General features: G+C 32.3%; 1 protein-coding gene across 3 annotated transcripts in view; it reads right to left on the bottom strand.

The window, feature by feature from the left end:
• DDX4 (DEAD-box helicase 4) overlaps nt 1–16,420 on the bottom strand; it is a 58,132-nt gene that overhangs the window by 24,929 nt on the left and 16,783 nt on the right. For all 3 annotated transcript variants that reach the window (XM_032472358.1, XM_032472374.1, XM_032472366.1), the window contains exons 3-6: nt 15,467–15,544; nt 12,824–12,901; nt 11,049–11,099; nt 7,839–7,898 (exon numbers count right to left, since the gene is read on the bottom strand). In XM_032472358.1, the coding sequence (XP_032328249.1) occupies nt 7,839–7,898; nt 11,049–11,099; nt 12,824–12,901; nt 15,467–15,544 (267 nt within the window). The remainder of the gene's footprint in view (nt 1–7,838; nt 7,899–11,048; nt 11,100–12,823; nt 12,902–15,466; nt 15,545–16,420) is intronic.

Genomic DNA, 16,420 nt, shown 5'->3' with positions numbered 1-16,420 from the left:
GTTTTTAATTCAATTGAATACCAAAAAATCAGTATACAGTTCAGGTAATATTTGATCTCACCTAGAGCAGAATAAGATCAATTCAAAACAAAAGTGCCAACTGGGGAGGAAATTAAAAAACTATGATTATTTACTTTATGAACTTGTAACTATTACACCTAAATAAATTGATTAATAAAGGTAAAAAGTCTACATACGGTATTTCTTGATATCAGATTATATATACTTTTGAAAGCTTTATATAAAATGTGGCAGAACTAATTCAAAGTAGACTCATATGTATGCATCTAATATGTAAACCTTCCAGAGCACTCTTCAATCTGGCAATAATCTATTTGTCAGTACTTACATACTTACATCCACTTTTGTATTCTAAATTATTTGTGCCTCTTTATCTTTTAAGAAACCTTGTCAGGGTTTCTCTCTTTTCAAGAAAGTTTACTTTTTGATTTTTTTTTTTTAGTGTAAAGTTACTTTTGTATGTGTGCAAATAAAATATATAAAATATATACACATAAGTTTAAAATATAGTGAACTGAAAATCTATGGACCCATCACCCAGCTGAAAACTACAATGTTCCCAATACAGTACCTCTGCAGCCTGTGTCTTTCTGTCCTATCGTGTTTCCTTTCCTTTCTTCCCAGAGGAAACTACCCCCAATATCCTGAATTTTCATCTCTTTGCTCTTATTTTAATTTTACTAACTATGCACATATCTTTATGCAACATATTTTGGTTTTGAGCTTTATGTCATGGAATCATACATGATACGTATTCTTCCTCTTGCTTCTTTTATTTACCTTTTTGTTGATGTGTGAGATTGCATTTTATTCACTTTTAGTGCTGAATAAGCACTCCATTGTATCTGTTTCTATTTCATTTGTGTGTATCTTTTACTTTTTTCTGTAAGTTTTCTCTGTTCTTTTTTTAAGCTGAACACTTAGATTATTATTTTCTAATGAAATAATTTTATTAGGTCTTAATTTATTTTACTTTATTCTACTGTTTTGTATTATTTTACCATTATTTTATTTTACAAATGTAATCTCTTCCATATGTTCTCTAAATGTGTGTGTTATGGGAAGCTGTTAATTTCTGTATGCTGATTTCACAGCCTGACACTTTATTGCAATTATTTTCTGTGGTTGAAAATCCATGAATTCTTTGGGGTTTACAAATATATAATCAAATCATATGTTGTAACTTCTTTTCAAGTTCTTATGTCTTTAACTCCTTTTTCCTATCTAATTACAATAGTCTTCCACACCATGTTAAGCAGAAATGGAGATGGCAGACGTAGCAGGCACTGATGATGCCCTTTTTGGACCCCCTTCATTGGGCCAGTGCATTGTCCCCAGCTGCTGGTGGCTCATATTTTGCATACTGCTTTGGAGAACTGCCCTCAACCAATGGGAGTGGCCTCCATTGAATGGCTGGGAGGTGGTGCACACCCCGTGAGGTAGGCTGTAGCCACGACAGACGTGTAACCCATAAATTTTGATACATTCTGTTTTTATTGTCATTCAGTTCTAAATATTTCATTATTTCCATATAAATTACTATTCATAAACTGAGAAATTCTGTTTCCAAACCACATGAGTTAGACTTGTTATTGATTTCTACTTTTATTGTACTTTAACAAGAGGACCTGGTCTATGATACAAATACTATAGTGTATTTTGGGAATTCCTTTGGAGCTAAAAGATGGTCAAATGGTGTTTATTTCCCATGTGCCAGAAAAGAACGTGTAATTTGTAACTTGGGGGTGTATTATTGCAAACAGAACTATTAAATCAGGCTTAGTAACTTGTATTCAAATCCTCTATAGTCTTACTCATTTCTAGGCTGCTCAATCTAACAGTTTCTAGGGGAAAATGGTTTAAAAACCTAAGATTAATGGTTTAACTAGGATCTGCAAATTTCTCCTTATGTCTATTTTTGCTTTATATATAAGAATATGTTGTTAGACTCAAACTATGTTCCAAACTGTAATGTCTTCCCAGTGAACACACATTTTATCATTAAGTAACTATTTCTTTATCCCTAATATGTCTGCCTCAGTCTATTTTTGTCTATTTCTATATCAGTTTTGTTTGGTTAATACTGTACTGACATCTTTTCTCTTTATTTTCAATACTGCATTGAAGTACGTTTACATATATTGTAGTTACTGATACACAGATTTTTATTCCTACCATCTTACTTTGTGTTTTCTCTGAGTTTTTTCAATGCTTTTTGTTCTCCTTTCTGACCATCTATTAGATTTCTCCAAAGGCTATATTTTATGCTTTTATTGATGTTCTTCAATTTTACCATAGATATTTAAGAAATACTTATTTTCAACCTAGTCTCCTTCCTATGAAGTGCTCTCCTCCTTCTACTGTATTTCTTCCACTAGAAAGTTATCCATGTTATCATTTTTATGATTACCCTTCAATTTTACCATATTTAAGAAATCTCTAAATTAGTTTCAATCTACAAAGCTGACAAAGAACTTAAATGTTTTCATTTGCTAGTATTTTATTTCCAAAACCCCTAAATTAGTCATTATTATTACTAGCCTGTACAGTCAATACTTAGTTTATCAATGTTTACCAATTATAAAATTTGTATTATTTTAGCTCATCATTGCTTCCTACTCCTTTCTTTCTGAATTCAGTTTTCTTCTTAGTAATACATATGATTTAATAGTTCTTTCCTCAATGATCTGAAAGTATTAAACATCATCTTTATCTGAATGGTATTATTTCTGACATCTAAATTATCTGACTATAGCAGTTTGGGTTCAGAGCTATTCTTCCTCAGCATTCTGAATTCTACTATACTTTGACCTCTACCCTTACTGAAAAAAAATGTTCCTGCTATTAATCTATTGTTCTTTTCCAGGTGGATCTGCCTTTCTTCCTCTGGTGGTTATACAGGATTTTTGCTTTTTTCTAATCTTTGTAATACTCTAGTTTCAGTACATGCAAATGGGAGCGAATCTGCTTTTATTTAGTTTGCTCAGGACTCCTGTACCTCTTTTACTCTGGAAAAGTCTGATCTATTATCTTTGAGTAGTCTCCTTTGCCTCCTCCCATTTTTTTTCTGTTCTTTCCTCAAGAGACATTTAGACATATGTTGGAGTAACAGGGCTTCTTATTCTATTTTTTGTATCTGTTAACAGTTTTCATGCCTTCCATTTCCAGATTTTAGAGAACTTCTTCAGATCTATCTTTGGATTCATTTATTCTATTCATTTGTGTTTAATCTGTTTAATCCATCATGTTTTTAATCACTCTTCTTTTCTATAAATTCAATTTGGTTCCTTTTCAAATCTACCTTCCCTAATGAAACAACAGTTGCAATAATGCCTCAGTACGTCTCGTATCTATAGCTTAATGATTCCATACATAACAGAAACTCAAACATTTAAATGATCAAGCTTTTTTTCTCATAGTTGATACCAACTGCAAGTTATATAAGGAGTATAATAACTAGAGATGAAAAGAATATGGATGTTACGTAGAATGAAAAGATTGTGCAACCTTCCTGTTTGAAGGTAGGGGCAGAAACTTCACCTAACCTACATGGTCTTAAAAAATGTTTACCTCTGGGAAGGGGAAGATGTAAAATATAAAGGGAGAATGGGTCTCCAACAACTGTAAATTTTTTTTTCTGTATTGAAGTAAATATGACAAAATGATCCTGTTAAACCCAGTTAGTAATATATGTGTTTCTATTATAGAGTTATTTTGTGCTTTTCTGAGTTATTGAAATATTTCAAAATTCACCACTTAAAATGTAACTTTTCATAATATAACAGGAATACATTTTTAAAGGTGACATAAGTCCTTCTATGAGATATATTCTGCATTCCATAAGGAAGAGTTGACAATTTCTTGCAGTTCTTAAACATGTCTAGTGACAATCTTCAGAAAGAAATAAGTTTATAAATCATTTAAACTTTGGTAAAAGAAACACGAGCAACTTTTTTTCATTAAAAAAGTACTTACCATAAGTTTAGTGAGGTCACCGAAACGTCAATATACAAAAGTCAACTGTATTTCTACATACTAGCAAACAAAACGAAAATTTTTAAATGGTATGTATCACTGACATCAGTGAAAATGGCAAAATAAGGGACTCCAAATTCTGCTACTCCAAAAAGGAAAAGAAAAAAACTGACAAACTGTCAGTATTAACATTTTCTAAACTGAAAATTAATCAAGGACTTGCAGCAACCCAAAGAAGATTTTTTTTTTTAAAGAGGCTGATTCTCAGTAAGAACAGTGACTTTGTGGCACATTTTAATTTACCCCAGTCCCATATCCTGATAATTCCACTCTAGACATAAACCCAAAAGATGCAAAACCAGTGACTCAAACAGGTATATGAATTCCATTGGAGCATTATTCACAACAGCCAAAAGGAGTAAAAACCCCAAGTGTACATCAACAGATGAACAGATTTTTTAAAATGTATACATACAATGGAATAGTATTCCACCATAAAAAGGAATGTAGCTCTGATACACGTGAAAAAAAATAGATGAACATTGAAAATGTTAGGCTAAGTGAAGTAAACCAAACACAAAACAGCAATGAACACGAATAAAGTACTATCACATGCTACAACATGAACAAACCTTGAAAACATCATGCTAAGTGAAAGAAGTCAGACACAAAAGACCACATATTATATAATTTCATTTATATGAGATATCAGAATCAGCAAATCCATAGCTACAGAAAGTAGATTACTAATTGCCAGAGGATGGGGAGAGGAGGAAAAAATGAGACCAACTGCTAATAGGCACAGGGTTTCTTTTTAGGGAAAAGGAAATGTTCTCAAATTAGATACTGGTGATGATCACACAACACTGACTATATTTTAAACCACTGAAGAGCATACTTTAAAACAGTGGAGTTTACATTATATGAAGTATTAGCTCAATAAAAAAAATACACATCACAAATATCAAACACTCAAGTACAGAAAGACGTATAAGGACTCTACTGATAGATACAAAACATAGCTAAGAAAAATTAAAGGCCTAAATAAATGGGGATATTCATGGATTGGAAGACTCAATATTGTAAAGGTATTCATTCTCCCCACAATAATCTACAAATTCAATGCAATCCCAATAAAAATCCCATTAGGTTTTTCCTTGAAAACTGTTAAACTGACTCTAAAAATCACATGGAAACTGCAAAGGACTAAGAATAACCCAGGTAATCTTGAAGAACAAACTTGGAGGACTAAAACTATCAGATATCTGGACTATTATGTAACTACAGTAACTGGACTATATGGCAATGGTGCAAAAATAGAGTAACTGACCAATGAAATGGAACCAAGTCCAGAAACAGTTCCATAAGTCTACTGCCACCTACTTTAGGACAAAGGCAGCCTTGCAGTGTAGAGTGGTAGGGACAATCTTTTCAATAAGTGATACTGGATCAACTAGATATCGTTATGGGGAAAAAATGTACTTTCACCCCTACCTTAAACCATATACAAAAATAAATTGTAACAATTCATCTGGGTGAATTACAATCTGAATGTGGAAGCTAAAAAGATAAAGTTTTAAAAGGAAAACAGAAGAGAATATCTCCATGACTTTAGAAGAAGCAAATAGCTCTTGAACAGGACAAAAAAGCAAGCACTAATTATAAAAGACTGGTAAATTGAACTTGATTAAAATGAACAACTTCATTTCATCAAAAGACTCCAAATATAAATGTCATAAAGAAGCAATCTGTACTATTCTTGCAAATTTTCTGTAAGTTTCACATTATTTATAAATAAAAAATAAAAATAAATACACTCACAGAAGAGTAAGCTAAAGACTTAAACAGGCATGACACAAAAGATGTCCAAATGGCTGATAAACATATGAAGCCTGCACATTTCATTAGTCCATCAATGAAATGCAAGCTAAAACCACAATGGGATTCACCACTACCCACTCAAAAAATGGTTAAAATGAAAGAAAAAGAAAATAGTAAGTGTTGGTAGGAATGTGGGAGTGTATCTTACTGTATCTACTTTGAAAACATTTGACAACAGCTACAAAAGCCAAAAATAAACAGAATCTATGACCCAGCAATTCTACTTTGGACTATATACCAATGTCACAGAAACAAATATACTAGAATGTTCAGAGCAGCAGTTTCAAAACAAGAAATCTATAATACCCATCATTAGCAGAACAGTAAAACAAAAGAACACTATAGAGCAATGATAATGATCTACAGCTACAACCAACAAGAATGAATCTCACAATTACATGAAGAAAAAGCCAGACACAAAAGAGTACATACTATATGATTCCATTTATATTAAGTACAAAACAGACCAAAAAACCTATGCTGCTAGAAGTCAGAATAGAGATTAACTGGGGGAGGGGATGCTAGTGATTGAAAATGAGCACGAAAGGGGCTTCTGAGGTGCTAGTGATTTCTATTCCTTGATCTGGATGCTTGTGAACACACAGAACCCAGATGTGTTCAGTTAGTGATCTACTAGTGTTCAGCTATATACATTTATGATATATGCACCTATCTGTTGCTGTATCATGCCATGCTTCAATATATACTCAGATATACTTATATTTTCACATACATATTTATATTTACTGAGTGACCACCATGTGCAAATTTCCAACCTCAAATGTATATATCTAAAGAGAATAGCAATCAGGTATACCCTGAAAAAATGACTGTTCCTGCTAGTCACCCTACACTAGTCAATAAACCAGGATCAAGAACACAGAGCTACAACTGGCTTTTGACTGCCTTATTTAAATATGAATTAAACTGATTTAAAGAAAATTTAATAGTAAGGAAGACATTAACTGTTCTGCAGAAAACAACCAAACATTTTCAAATACGAGCTATGTTTTAGGAACATTAGTGTGAAAACTGAGTAAGGGGGGTGAGGGGAACAATGCTAAAAAGGAGTCTTTCTTAGCTAAATTTCCTCCCCACCATTGCATGGCCCCCTGCAATTGTCATAACATTTTTCAACCTGTGAGGTTAATAAGCCATCCCCCCATTCACCACCAAATTCCTCCCTACCTCACAGCCCAGCCAAGCCTACACTGAAATCCACAGCAAGTCTCAGCTTCATGAAGGAGGGCCTGCTATTCAATGAGCTGACCACCTAACGCACAAGGGAAAAGGATATTCCCAAGTTGCAGCAAAAGCAATGAGGTACCTATTATGCAGTTCTGAACAATAAACTCTTCTCAGAAATAGATTTGCTCATAACACTGATGTATCTAATTACTATGCAGTTCCAAACAATAAACTTATCATAAACAGATTTGTACATTTGTAGCAATTTTATTAGTTCACTGTGGTTTTTTGTGGGTTTTTTGTTGTTGCTATTTTAACATGTCTGCCTATAAACAATCAAAAATTGGGCATAATTTTTATACCACCTCATCTCAAATTCATTAGAGGCAGGATTAGAAGAGTATTGCAGAGTACTGATAGACCTGAATAAAAAGTAACCTACAATTTCTTCCCTCCCCCATATCTTCAATAATCCTATTCAGAGAAAGACATTCTAGTTCATCTATATTGTGACTGACCAAGATTCACAGTCTCTCTTTTGTACTTCATAGCACACTCTGGAAGTCTTAGAAAAAAAATCCAGTGACATTAGAAAGTAGAAGAAGGGATAGCTACTGAATATTAACTCAAATATTAATAGCATAAAACATATGCCAAAGTATTCTGCTTTAAAGGTTTTCACCACCAAAATTTTTCTTTTAGTTCTTCCAAAATCAGTTTTGTCAGGTTAGTATCTCTGTCAAGTACAAATTGCTGCAAAACGTGGTCCTTACCGCCTCTCTTGGAAAACCTTCTGTTCCGTGTTTGATTATCTTCACAGTCATTATTAGACTCTTGAATAAAAATTTAACATGTGAATAGCATCTAAATAACTACTTTAAAACTTAGATTAATGTAGTATCTAAAGAATAGCACTGTCACAAAAGAAATTAACTTTATGTTAAATTATAAACATTTTAATTCTTGAAATAATTATAACAGAAATATAGATTATTTATTCACTCATTTCTCTATATAAATCACCTAATATATCTAAGTATTAAATGTTAAGTGTATAACTTGCCAAATACTGAGCACAAGCCAAAAAACAAGAATTTCATAAATGTCAGTTTAACTAAAAATGGTTTCAGAATTAAGTAGTCAAAGTGTTCTCAGATGTGGTCCACAAACCACCACAAACGCATGACTTCTTTTTACAATGTCATCGTTATGTCTGTAACTTGCCTTTCTTAATAAACCTGAGATATTACTGTGTTTTTTAATATACGCAAACTTTTCCTCATTCATCCTAATGGGAGAATTTGGGAATATACTGATTTTCTGTTTTTAGTGACTTTATCAAGTAACATTACCAGGGTTTCTAAATAGTAATATGAAGATCACTACACTGAAGGCTGCCTAAGAATTATCTGGAAAGTTGGTTAAAAATAAATTCCCAGAACGCACCCGCAAAGATGTTTATTTTGAATGTGTAGAGTAACAGCAAGAAATGAGTAATTTTTCTGAATTAAAAAACTACGTATTATTAATATGACTTTTAATAGTAACGTTAAGCTTTCTAGAAGATTCCAACAAAGCCATGTTTGGGGAAATAGAGAGATGTTTCAAGGGATCTTTGAGCATGATATTATTTAATATGTGAGAACTTTAGGTCCCAGTGATGATATCAAGTGGCTAAACAGAAGCTATCAGTTAACTTTCCACGTAAAAGTACTAACCTACTTAATTAACATTGTTTTATAACAAACAATGACCCAGAGCTCTTGTTGCAGGCTCCATCTGAGCTGATGTCAACAACAGACAAATATTCCTAAAGAGCCATCTAACATCAAGATAACTTTCTTTTCTTGGAAAGAAGGTTTGCCCTGGAACAACGACAGTGATAGCTAACATTTATTGCTTTATAGGAAAAAAAAATCTATAAATTAATTTGGGACCTGGCAAGGAGAAAGAGGTCTCACATGACCTTTGGCCGATTATTTCCCTAAAGCAAATTCAGAGTTGTTTTGACCACAACAGGAATTAAAACACGCAACATTAGGAGGATGTGGGTGAAGGGTACAATTACATTAGGAAAAGAAGGGTGAAGGAAACCCTCTGCACTATTTTTGAAACTTCTTTTGAGTCATAAATTATTTAAAAATAAAGTTATTTAAAAAAATAACCTCTGTAGAGCTAACAAATAAAGCCAAGCACAAACAAAAAGATGATCCCACGATTACTTATCGCCTCTTAATTATATTAAAATAATAGTAATAACAACACATGTACAACTTAGTATGTGTCTGGCACTATTCTAAATGAATTATACTTTAACTTTTTAAATCCTCCAAAAAACTTATGAGGTGGGTATTATCCTCATTTTATAAATAGAGAAAAACACAGAGAAGTTAACACATTTTCCAAGATATACAACTGAGAGGAAGATGATGATACAGGTCTCAAGCTCAGGGGGTACAACTCCAAAATCTGAGCTCCTTATTGCTATTCTATATCAGCTAGGGGACATAGACGGCAGGGAAAATAACCACAAAATACGCCATACACTGGTGTGCAGAGAAGAAGCTTCTATCATGACATCAAAATCTGCTCTGGGGCTTGCCAGTAATAACTGTGAGAGTGAAAGAATTTAATCCATACATATATACACATACACAAATTTGTAGTTTAGGGGAACTAAAAATGAGAACAGAAGAAAGCAGATTAAAGGGGGAAAAGTAGACCCATTTTCGAGGAAAGAAGTTCTCTTAGGTGCTGTGAGAACTGGAATTAGCGCTCAAAAGCACTCTGGCCCACCAGTGAAAAGTCATGTGGGGAGGAATGTCTTTGATGACTAGAAATGATCTTGAATATTAAATAAAAGTGAGATAATTACAATAAGGAGAAATGGGAAAGAATGAACATAATGATGTTTTTCTTCCCTCAAATATTATTTCTATGTCAAGTATGTTCCATTTGAATCGGACAGGAGAAAAAAACAGACAGAAGCAGGGAGAATGAGACTGGCAATAGTTTGGGGAAACAGTCCTAATTGATATATTAAAACTCCACCTTTTTCCAAAAGGGTTTTAATTTGATCAAGTCTAGGTTTGGTTTTGATTTTGAGAGTCACTGTTAAGATCAAGTCCTAAATATTTAATGAAGATAGATGATGTATATTGTTTATTATGAATAAAGCTTACTGGTACTAAGCTTCATGCTTTAATCCCCATACTCATTCAGTGTGCCTAACAGTATATAAAATGGATGGCCTCCATTCTACACAATAGGAAAATGTGGCTCTGAGAAATTAAGCAACTTGTTTAAGTCTTTCAACTAGCAGACAGCAGAGCAGAGACATGAAACAATGTCTGTAATTCCAAAGTATATTATGTTATAAAGACTGCATAGATTAGTGGTTACCAAACAAAAGCAGCATCTGAATCACCAGGGATGCTTTTTAAATACATGTTCCAGAGCCTTACCCAAATCTACTCAACCAGGGTCTCCTGGGAAAGCACTGTCAATTATTGTATTCTATCTTCTGGTAACACTACTCTAGTCTCATTCTTCTTGGTATTCCTCCAAACCAGAGTGTCAGTAACTTTCACAGAAATACCTTTGATTTCAGCAGTGATTCACATTCTCATGAATCTTTTTCTACCATCAATACTTAATTGAATCTGAATAAGGACCTACATGTCCCAAACTGTGTATATGGAAGTGGAGCTTTGATTTTTGACTTGCTCTTTCTACAGTCCCCTTCTTCTCAAGGTAGCACAGCATTCAAAAGCTGCACTTCATAGATTAACTAAGGCAGGTGAAAAAAGGCCAAAAATTAGGATGCCTGAATTCTTCACTAAGGCTCTGGCTATAGCTTCTTTATAAAACTAGTTTTAAACAAATTAGAATTGGAACAGATTAAGATACTTAATCTTAGTTTCTCTTTAACATGTACTCTGGACATTAAATTTTTAAGTCACTACAAAAAACACTGAACTTACCTCTCCAGGAACCAGAGCTATCACCTTCTTCAAACTTGTTATTTGGAAAACCTATATAAAATATAAAATTAAACTTGCAAATTTCTCAAAACAACAATTACCTGTACTTCTGCAGTGGAAGGAAGAAAGGAAGGGAGGGAGGGAGGAAGAGAAGGAAGGAGGGAGGCAGAGAGGGAGAGAACACCTTACAGGGACTTCTAGTCACAATGCCCCTTTACAATAGGATAAACCACATACAATTTTATATAAAAATACTGAATTAGAACTCACAAAAGTTGTATTAAAATTTCTGCCTTATGTCAGTTCATTCAGGTTAAAATCTCAGCCAATGTTATATTACCTCAAGTGTTGTATATTCCTCTATATGTACATGGGTAAAACATGGGTATAAATATCACTATAACCCCTATGTACTTTCTATTCAAAATACCAAAATTTTTAAAAATTTTATAAATTAACTTGCAGTCTCTTCATCTGCTAGAGGATAATACAACTAAATTGTAATTCAATGTTCAGTAGTTTTTCCCATCTCAGTAACAAGGATATTCTTCCTACTTCTAGTTACAAAAAAACAAAACAAACAAACAAAAAAAAAACCTCTCATCAGGCTCTGCTTTCAAATTTCTCATTTAATAAAAGCCTGTATCTAGATTTATGCATCTCTGGGCATACAGATATGTCTCTAAAATTAAAAGTATCCATTAGTAATATTTCATAAAATTTTTAAATGTTGAGAGTTAATAAAATGATCTTTACTGGAGAGATATTCAGGGAATAATATAACTTAAAATTAAATGTCAATATACAATGCCTATCAATTAGTATCTAATCTAAATAATATTAAATATTGGCTTTCAGTACTATAGAGACTAATCAATTACTGTTTGACAGATGTTTGATTTATATGCAAATATCTACATATCAAGTCACTTAACATCTCAGGTTCAACAAAACCTAATGTCCCTTCCAGCATTAAACTCTATAGAAATTTAATACACAATTAGCATATAAAAAGTATCCTATAGCCTCAATATATGATTGGATGACAATTTTTCCCTTGAGCAGATACTAATTTCAAAATAAAGATATTCCCTACAGAAAGAGTATGTATCACAAAACCTAGGTTTTGAGTTATTTTATCCATTTAATTTGCAGTCTTTCAAGTTGGTTCAGAAAAGGATTATATTCTACTGCCCCCTACAATTGCCTCTTCCCCTCCATACATCTCTCCTAAAAAAGGTAAGTGCCAGGTTTCCAAAATGCTTGGGAAAATCTTCCACTTACACACTATTGGTCTTGATCTTAAACTCTGTTTAAGTTCTAATCTACAATTTTTAAAGTTTTTATGGAAAAAAAAGTAATTTCAAAGCATCTACTGGTTCTTTGTTCAAGGGAAGATGAAGACTCAAATGCACCCTTGCAATTATAAGACAGATCTCTTGTTTGGGTGGCAGGCAAGGGAAGGAAGTCATGAGTACACAAGAAAAGAACTGGGGGTCACCTGCGGGGTAAATCAGTTTGAAGAGATGCTGCAGCAAGTAGCATGGCTATTTAAAAAGAGGAAAAAAAGCTAAACAGAATAGCAAATAGGCCCAAAGTAGCATAAACTACTGCTCTAAACTATGACAAGGAAAGTGAAAGCATTCCCTTGTGATCCGTATAAATTCTCAGGAAAGGCACACACTTTCTATGTACATTCAAGGGACATAGAATTCAAACACTATAAAACTTGAGGTCATTCAATTTTTGACTGTAAGATATCATAAGCAGATTACCTCTGTTTCCAAAACTCTTTCCAATTCCAAAACCCCCCACTGTAGACGTGTTTTCTCTTTTATTAGACTCGCCAGGATCTGAAAAAGTTCAGAAAGAGTTAAAACTCTTTTACATATAAAATTAAGTGTATCATCAAAAACTACAAAAATTAGGAATTAAATGAATCTTTGGAGTAAGGGGACTTCCAAGGATGGAGAGAGAGTAGTAAAGGAACTTATTAAGATATAATATACCTGCAACTTCTTTTCAAAAATTATAAAATTATAATATCAAGGTAAAAACAAATTGACTATTGGTGAAATGCAGCCATCTACTAGTTATTTTTCTAGTGACCTTTAATCAAGAAATTTAACTCTCTGATTTTCTGTATTCTGAAACTTTACCCTGATAGAATCAATTATTTACATTACACCCCTGTGTGAAAGTCACAGCTATTGAAAATGTTATACTCTTGTACTATTTTTAAAATTATTCTATTTATTATTTATTCATTTTTCCAATAAACTGCTCTCAATCTTTCCACTTATCAAATTAAAATTAGGAAGGGACTACATAATAAAGGGAAAAAGGCTATGAATACCATTCCCCTTCACCTCCCACCCCTCACAGTATTTCCCCACATTAGCCTTCTTAGCTTTAGCTTCCACTACACAACTCTGAACACCCAACATTTTAATTCATACCAAACAACTTCCCATACATTGTGAACTTACAGTATTTTCTACCTTCCTACATGCTGTTCCTTCAGACTGACATTCCCTACTTTTATATTTTTCCTAGCAAAATTCTTTTCACTCTTCCAAAGCCCAGTTCAAAAGTCACCTCCTTTGTGAAGTCCTACTTCTGTCCTCCAGCCATTATCAATCCTTCAGCCACATTCTGACAGCACACTATGTATTTCCCCTTTTTACGAATATTTCTATGTGTTTCTATAGCATTAAATTAAGAACTTTGAGAGCAGACACTACAGCAAAGAGCATGGTTAATTTAAAACAAAAAATTAGAAAAGACATCCAAAACATCATAAACTGCTCCTTTAAACTATCACTGAGAAAAATTAAAACACTGTCTTATAATCCTCATGAATTGTCTTACCTATAACACAGAGAAGTTAAAAAATCTGTAAAACTGCTAAAGCCATGTGCAAAAAATGTGTATAAGCAACTATCAGTATTTTCATCAGATTCTAAAGAAGTGTGTGATTCAAGAAGTTAATGCTTTTTAGGTAATACTTCATAGAACATGAAAAGCTAATCAATGTTAAACAATCTAGAATCAATTTTAAAACCACATTACTTGATACGGCAAGTTCTGAGAAAAAAATATCGTAGATATTGAAACTGTTAGATGAATTATACAGGAAAAATATTCATGAGTTTATGAATTTCCTGGATTATACATAAAGTACTAACATTTTTAAAGTACTAATATTCAACAAAGAGCTTTGATCAGAAGTTTAATGTAATTCAACCTACAACATATGGAATTAACAATCTGTAGTAAAATCTGTCTCAGTGATGGTTTTCTCATTTAAAAAGGTTTTATTCAACAATGTTTACAAGTCTACATCAAAAAGTATCACATAACCCATTCTAAAATAAGATTTTAAAATATATCTAAATATTAATGAGTTCCCTGAATATAATATTAAGATATTTATTATTTCTAACATTAGTTGTAGCAAACAAAATCCATACTTGAATCTCTTAGCACAACTCTACGGTCCAAATAATCAATGCCTCTTACTTAATAAGCAGCTTAAAAAACAAAATATATATGCATATTTAAAGAATAAATTATTTCCATTAGTAGTAGGAACATGTTAAAATATAAAATTCACATTTGTGTTAATTGTATCTAAAAAATTAAGTTTTCCAAATATCAAATGAAATACCACACAGCAACTTTTTTCCAATGAATAAAAAACTGAGAAAATGTCAATAAAGTTAAAAAAATAAGTTATTAAATTCAAGAATAAATATCATGTATATTTAAAACTACCAATTAACCCTAGTTTATGGCATCCCATGTAAGAAATAAATGGATTTTTAAATAAATTTAATATGAGGTTCTAATAATAATTATTCTGTTGCACTATAATAAAACATAGTACAGAACAGTTTCAGCATTTTAATATCAAATCTAAAAATGGACTGTAGGAAGGTATTCTGCTGTGTCATTATCTGCCAAATCTAGTGCTGGTTGTTCTAAAAATAACAATAAGAAATTCCAAGTTTGGGAAATGACCTCTTAATACAAATGAGCTAACAGAACTGCTTCTCATATTGCCTTTTCTTGAGAAACATAAAATTAGGAAAGAGGTCCTTTGCACCCTAATATCTGAAGCTTTTACAAACATTCTCCCATGCCAACTATTGGAAATCAATAATCAACACATTAAGAAGTAGCTCTGTGAAGCAACTATCTATAATCAATCTATCTAATCAATTTAACTATTTCTTATTGTCCCAAAAAAGTAAAACAGCAAAAAGACTGATATTTTTAAAAAAATGAATTCATTATTCCCAAAGTCTATTGTACACAAAGTTATAATAGTTTAAGCTTTGCACTAAATAACCATAAATGCCTCTATTCATTCTACTATTCAACTATTTGACAGAAGATTAAGGAAAGATAATTACCTCTGTTTCCCAAACTCCTTCCAGAGGCAAACCCACTTCTCATGAAATGATCTCTTCGAGAAGATCCGTCATCCATTTCTAAAATAAATAACATCTGAAGCAAGTCAAAATAACAAAAAATATCTTGGTGGTATGCAAACTTTAAGCCTTTTCAATGTGCCATCCATATGGCAAAGGAGGGATTTTATATAGCAGTAAGGAAAATAAACATCCTACCAGAAAAATGGGCTATGAATAAAAATAGGTAGTTCTCCAAAAGAAAAAGTGACTAAACCTCACTTACAATTAAAGAAATTGGAAATCAAAAGAAGGATATAACTTTTCTCAACCACGACTTACTGGAAAACAGTTTGCTAATACTGAGAACAGTCAGCTACAGAAAACAAACTAGTGGTTTCCAGATGGGAGACGGGAGGGGATAGTTATGAAATATGTGAAGGGGATTAAAAGATACAAACTACAAGTTATAAAATAAATAAGTTACAGAGATGTAACTTACATCATAGGGAATAGAGTCAATATTTTATACTAACTTAGTATGGTTTGTAATCTATAAAAACATCAAATTGCTGTTATGAACCTGAAACTAACATTGTAAGCCAACTATGCTTCAACTTTTAAAAAATTAGAAATTATTAAATACCAAAAAAACTTGTTTAAAACCCTCTTATATCTGGAAATACACTTTTAAAACACTTATCTATAACAAAGCTCAAAGAAAAAAACTGCAGTGGAACTTTAGAAATACCTAGAATTCAATAATAAAAATGTTCTACATCAGAACTTAAATTTCTATGTAAGAAAGAACTCAAAATTAATGAGCTAATAAGCAGCCATCTCAACTAGTAAGAATGTTAGAAAAACAACAAAATAAATCACACAAGAGTAAAGATGGAAAAAAATGGTTAAGAGCAGAAATTAATAAAACAGGAAACAAATATATAATAGTGGCTC

Source organism: Camelus ferus, chromosome 3, assembly GCF_009834535.1.
Source record: "Camelus ferus isolate YT-003-E chromosome 3, BCGSAC_Cfer_1.0, whole genome shotgun sequence".
In the NCBI taxonomy this organism is placed as follows: domain Eukaryota; kingdom Metazoa; phylum Chordata; class Mammalia; order Artiodactyla; family Camelidae; genus Camelus; species Camelus ferus.
The sequence above is the reverse complement of the archived record's forward strand: the minus strand, read 5'-3'. Positions and strand labels throughout refer to the sequence as shown.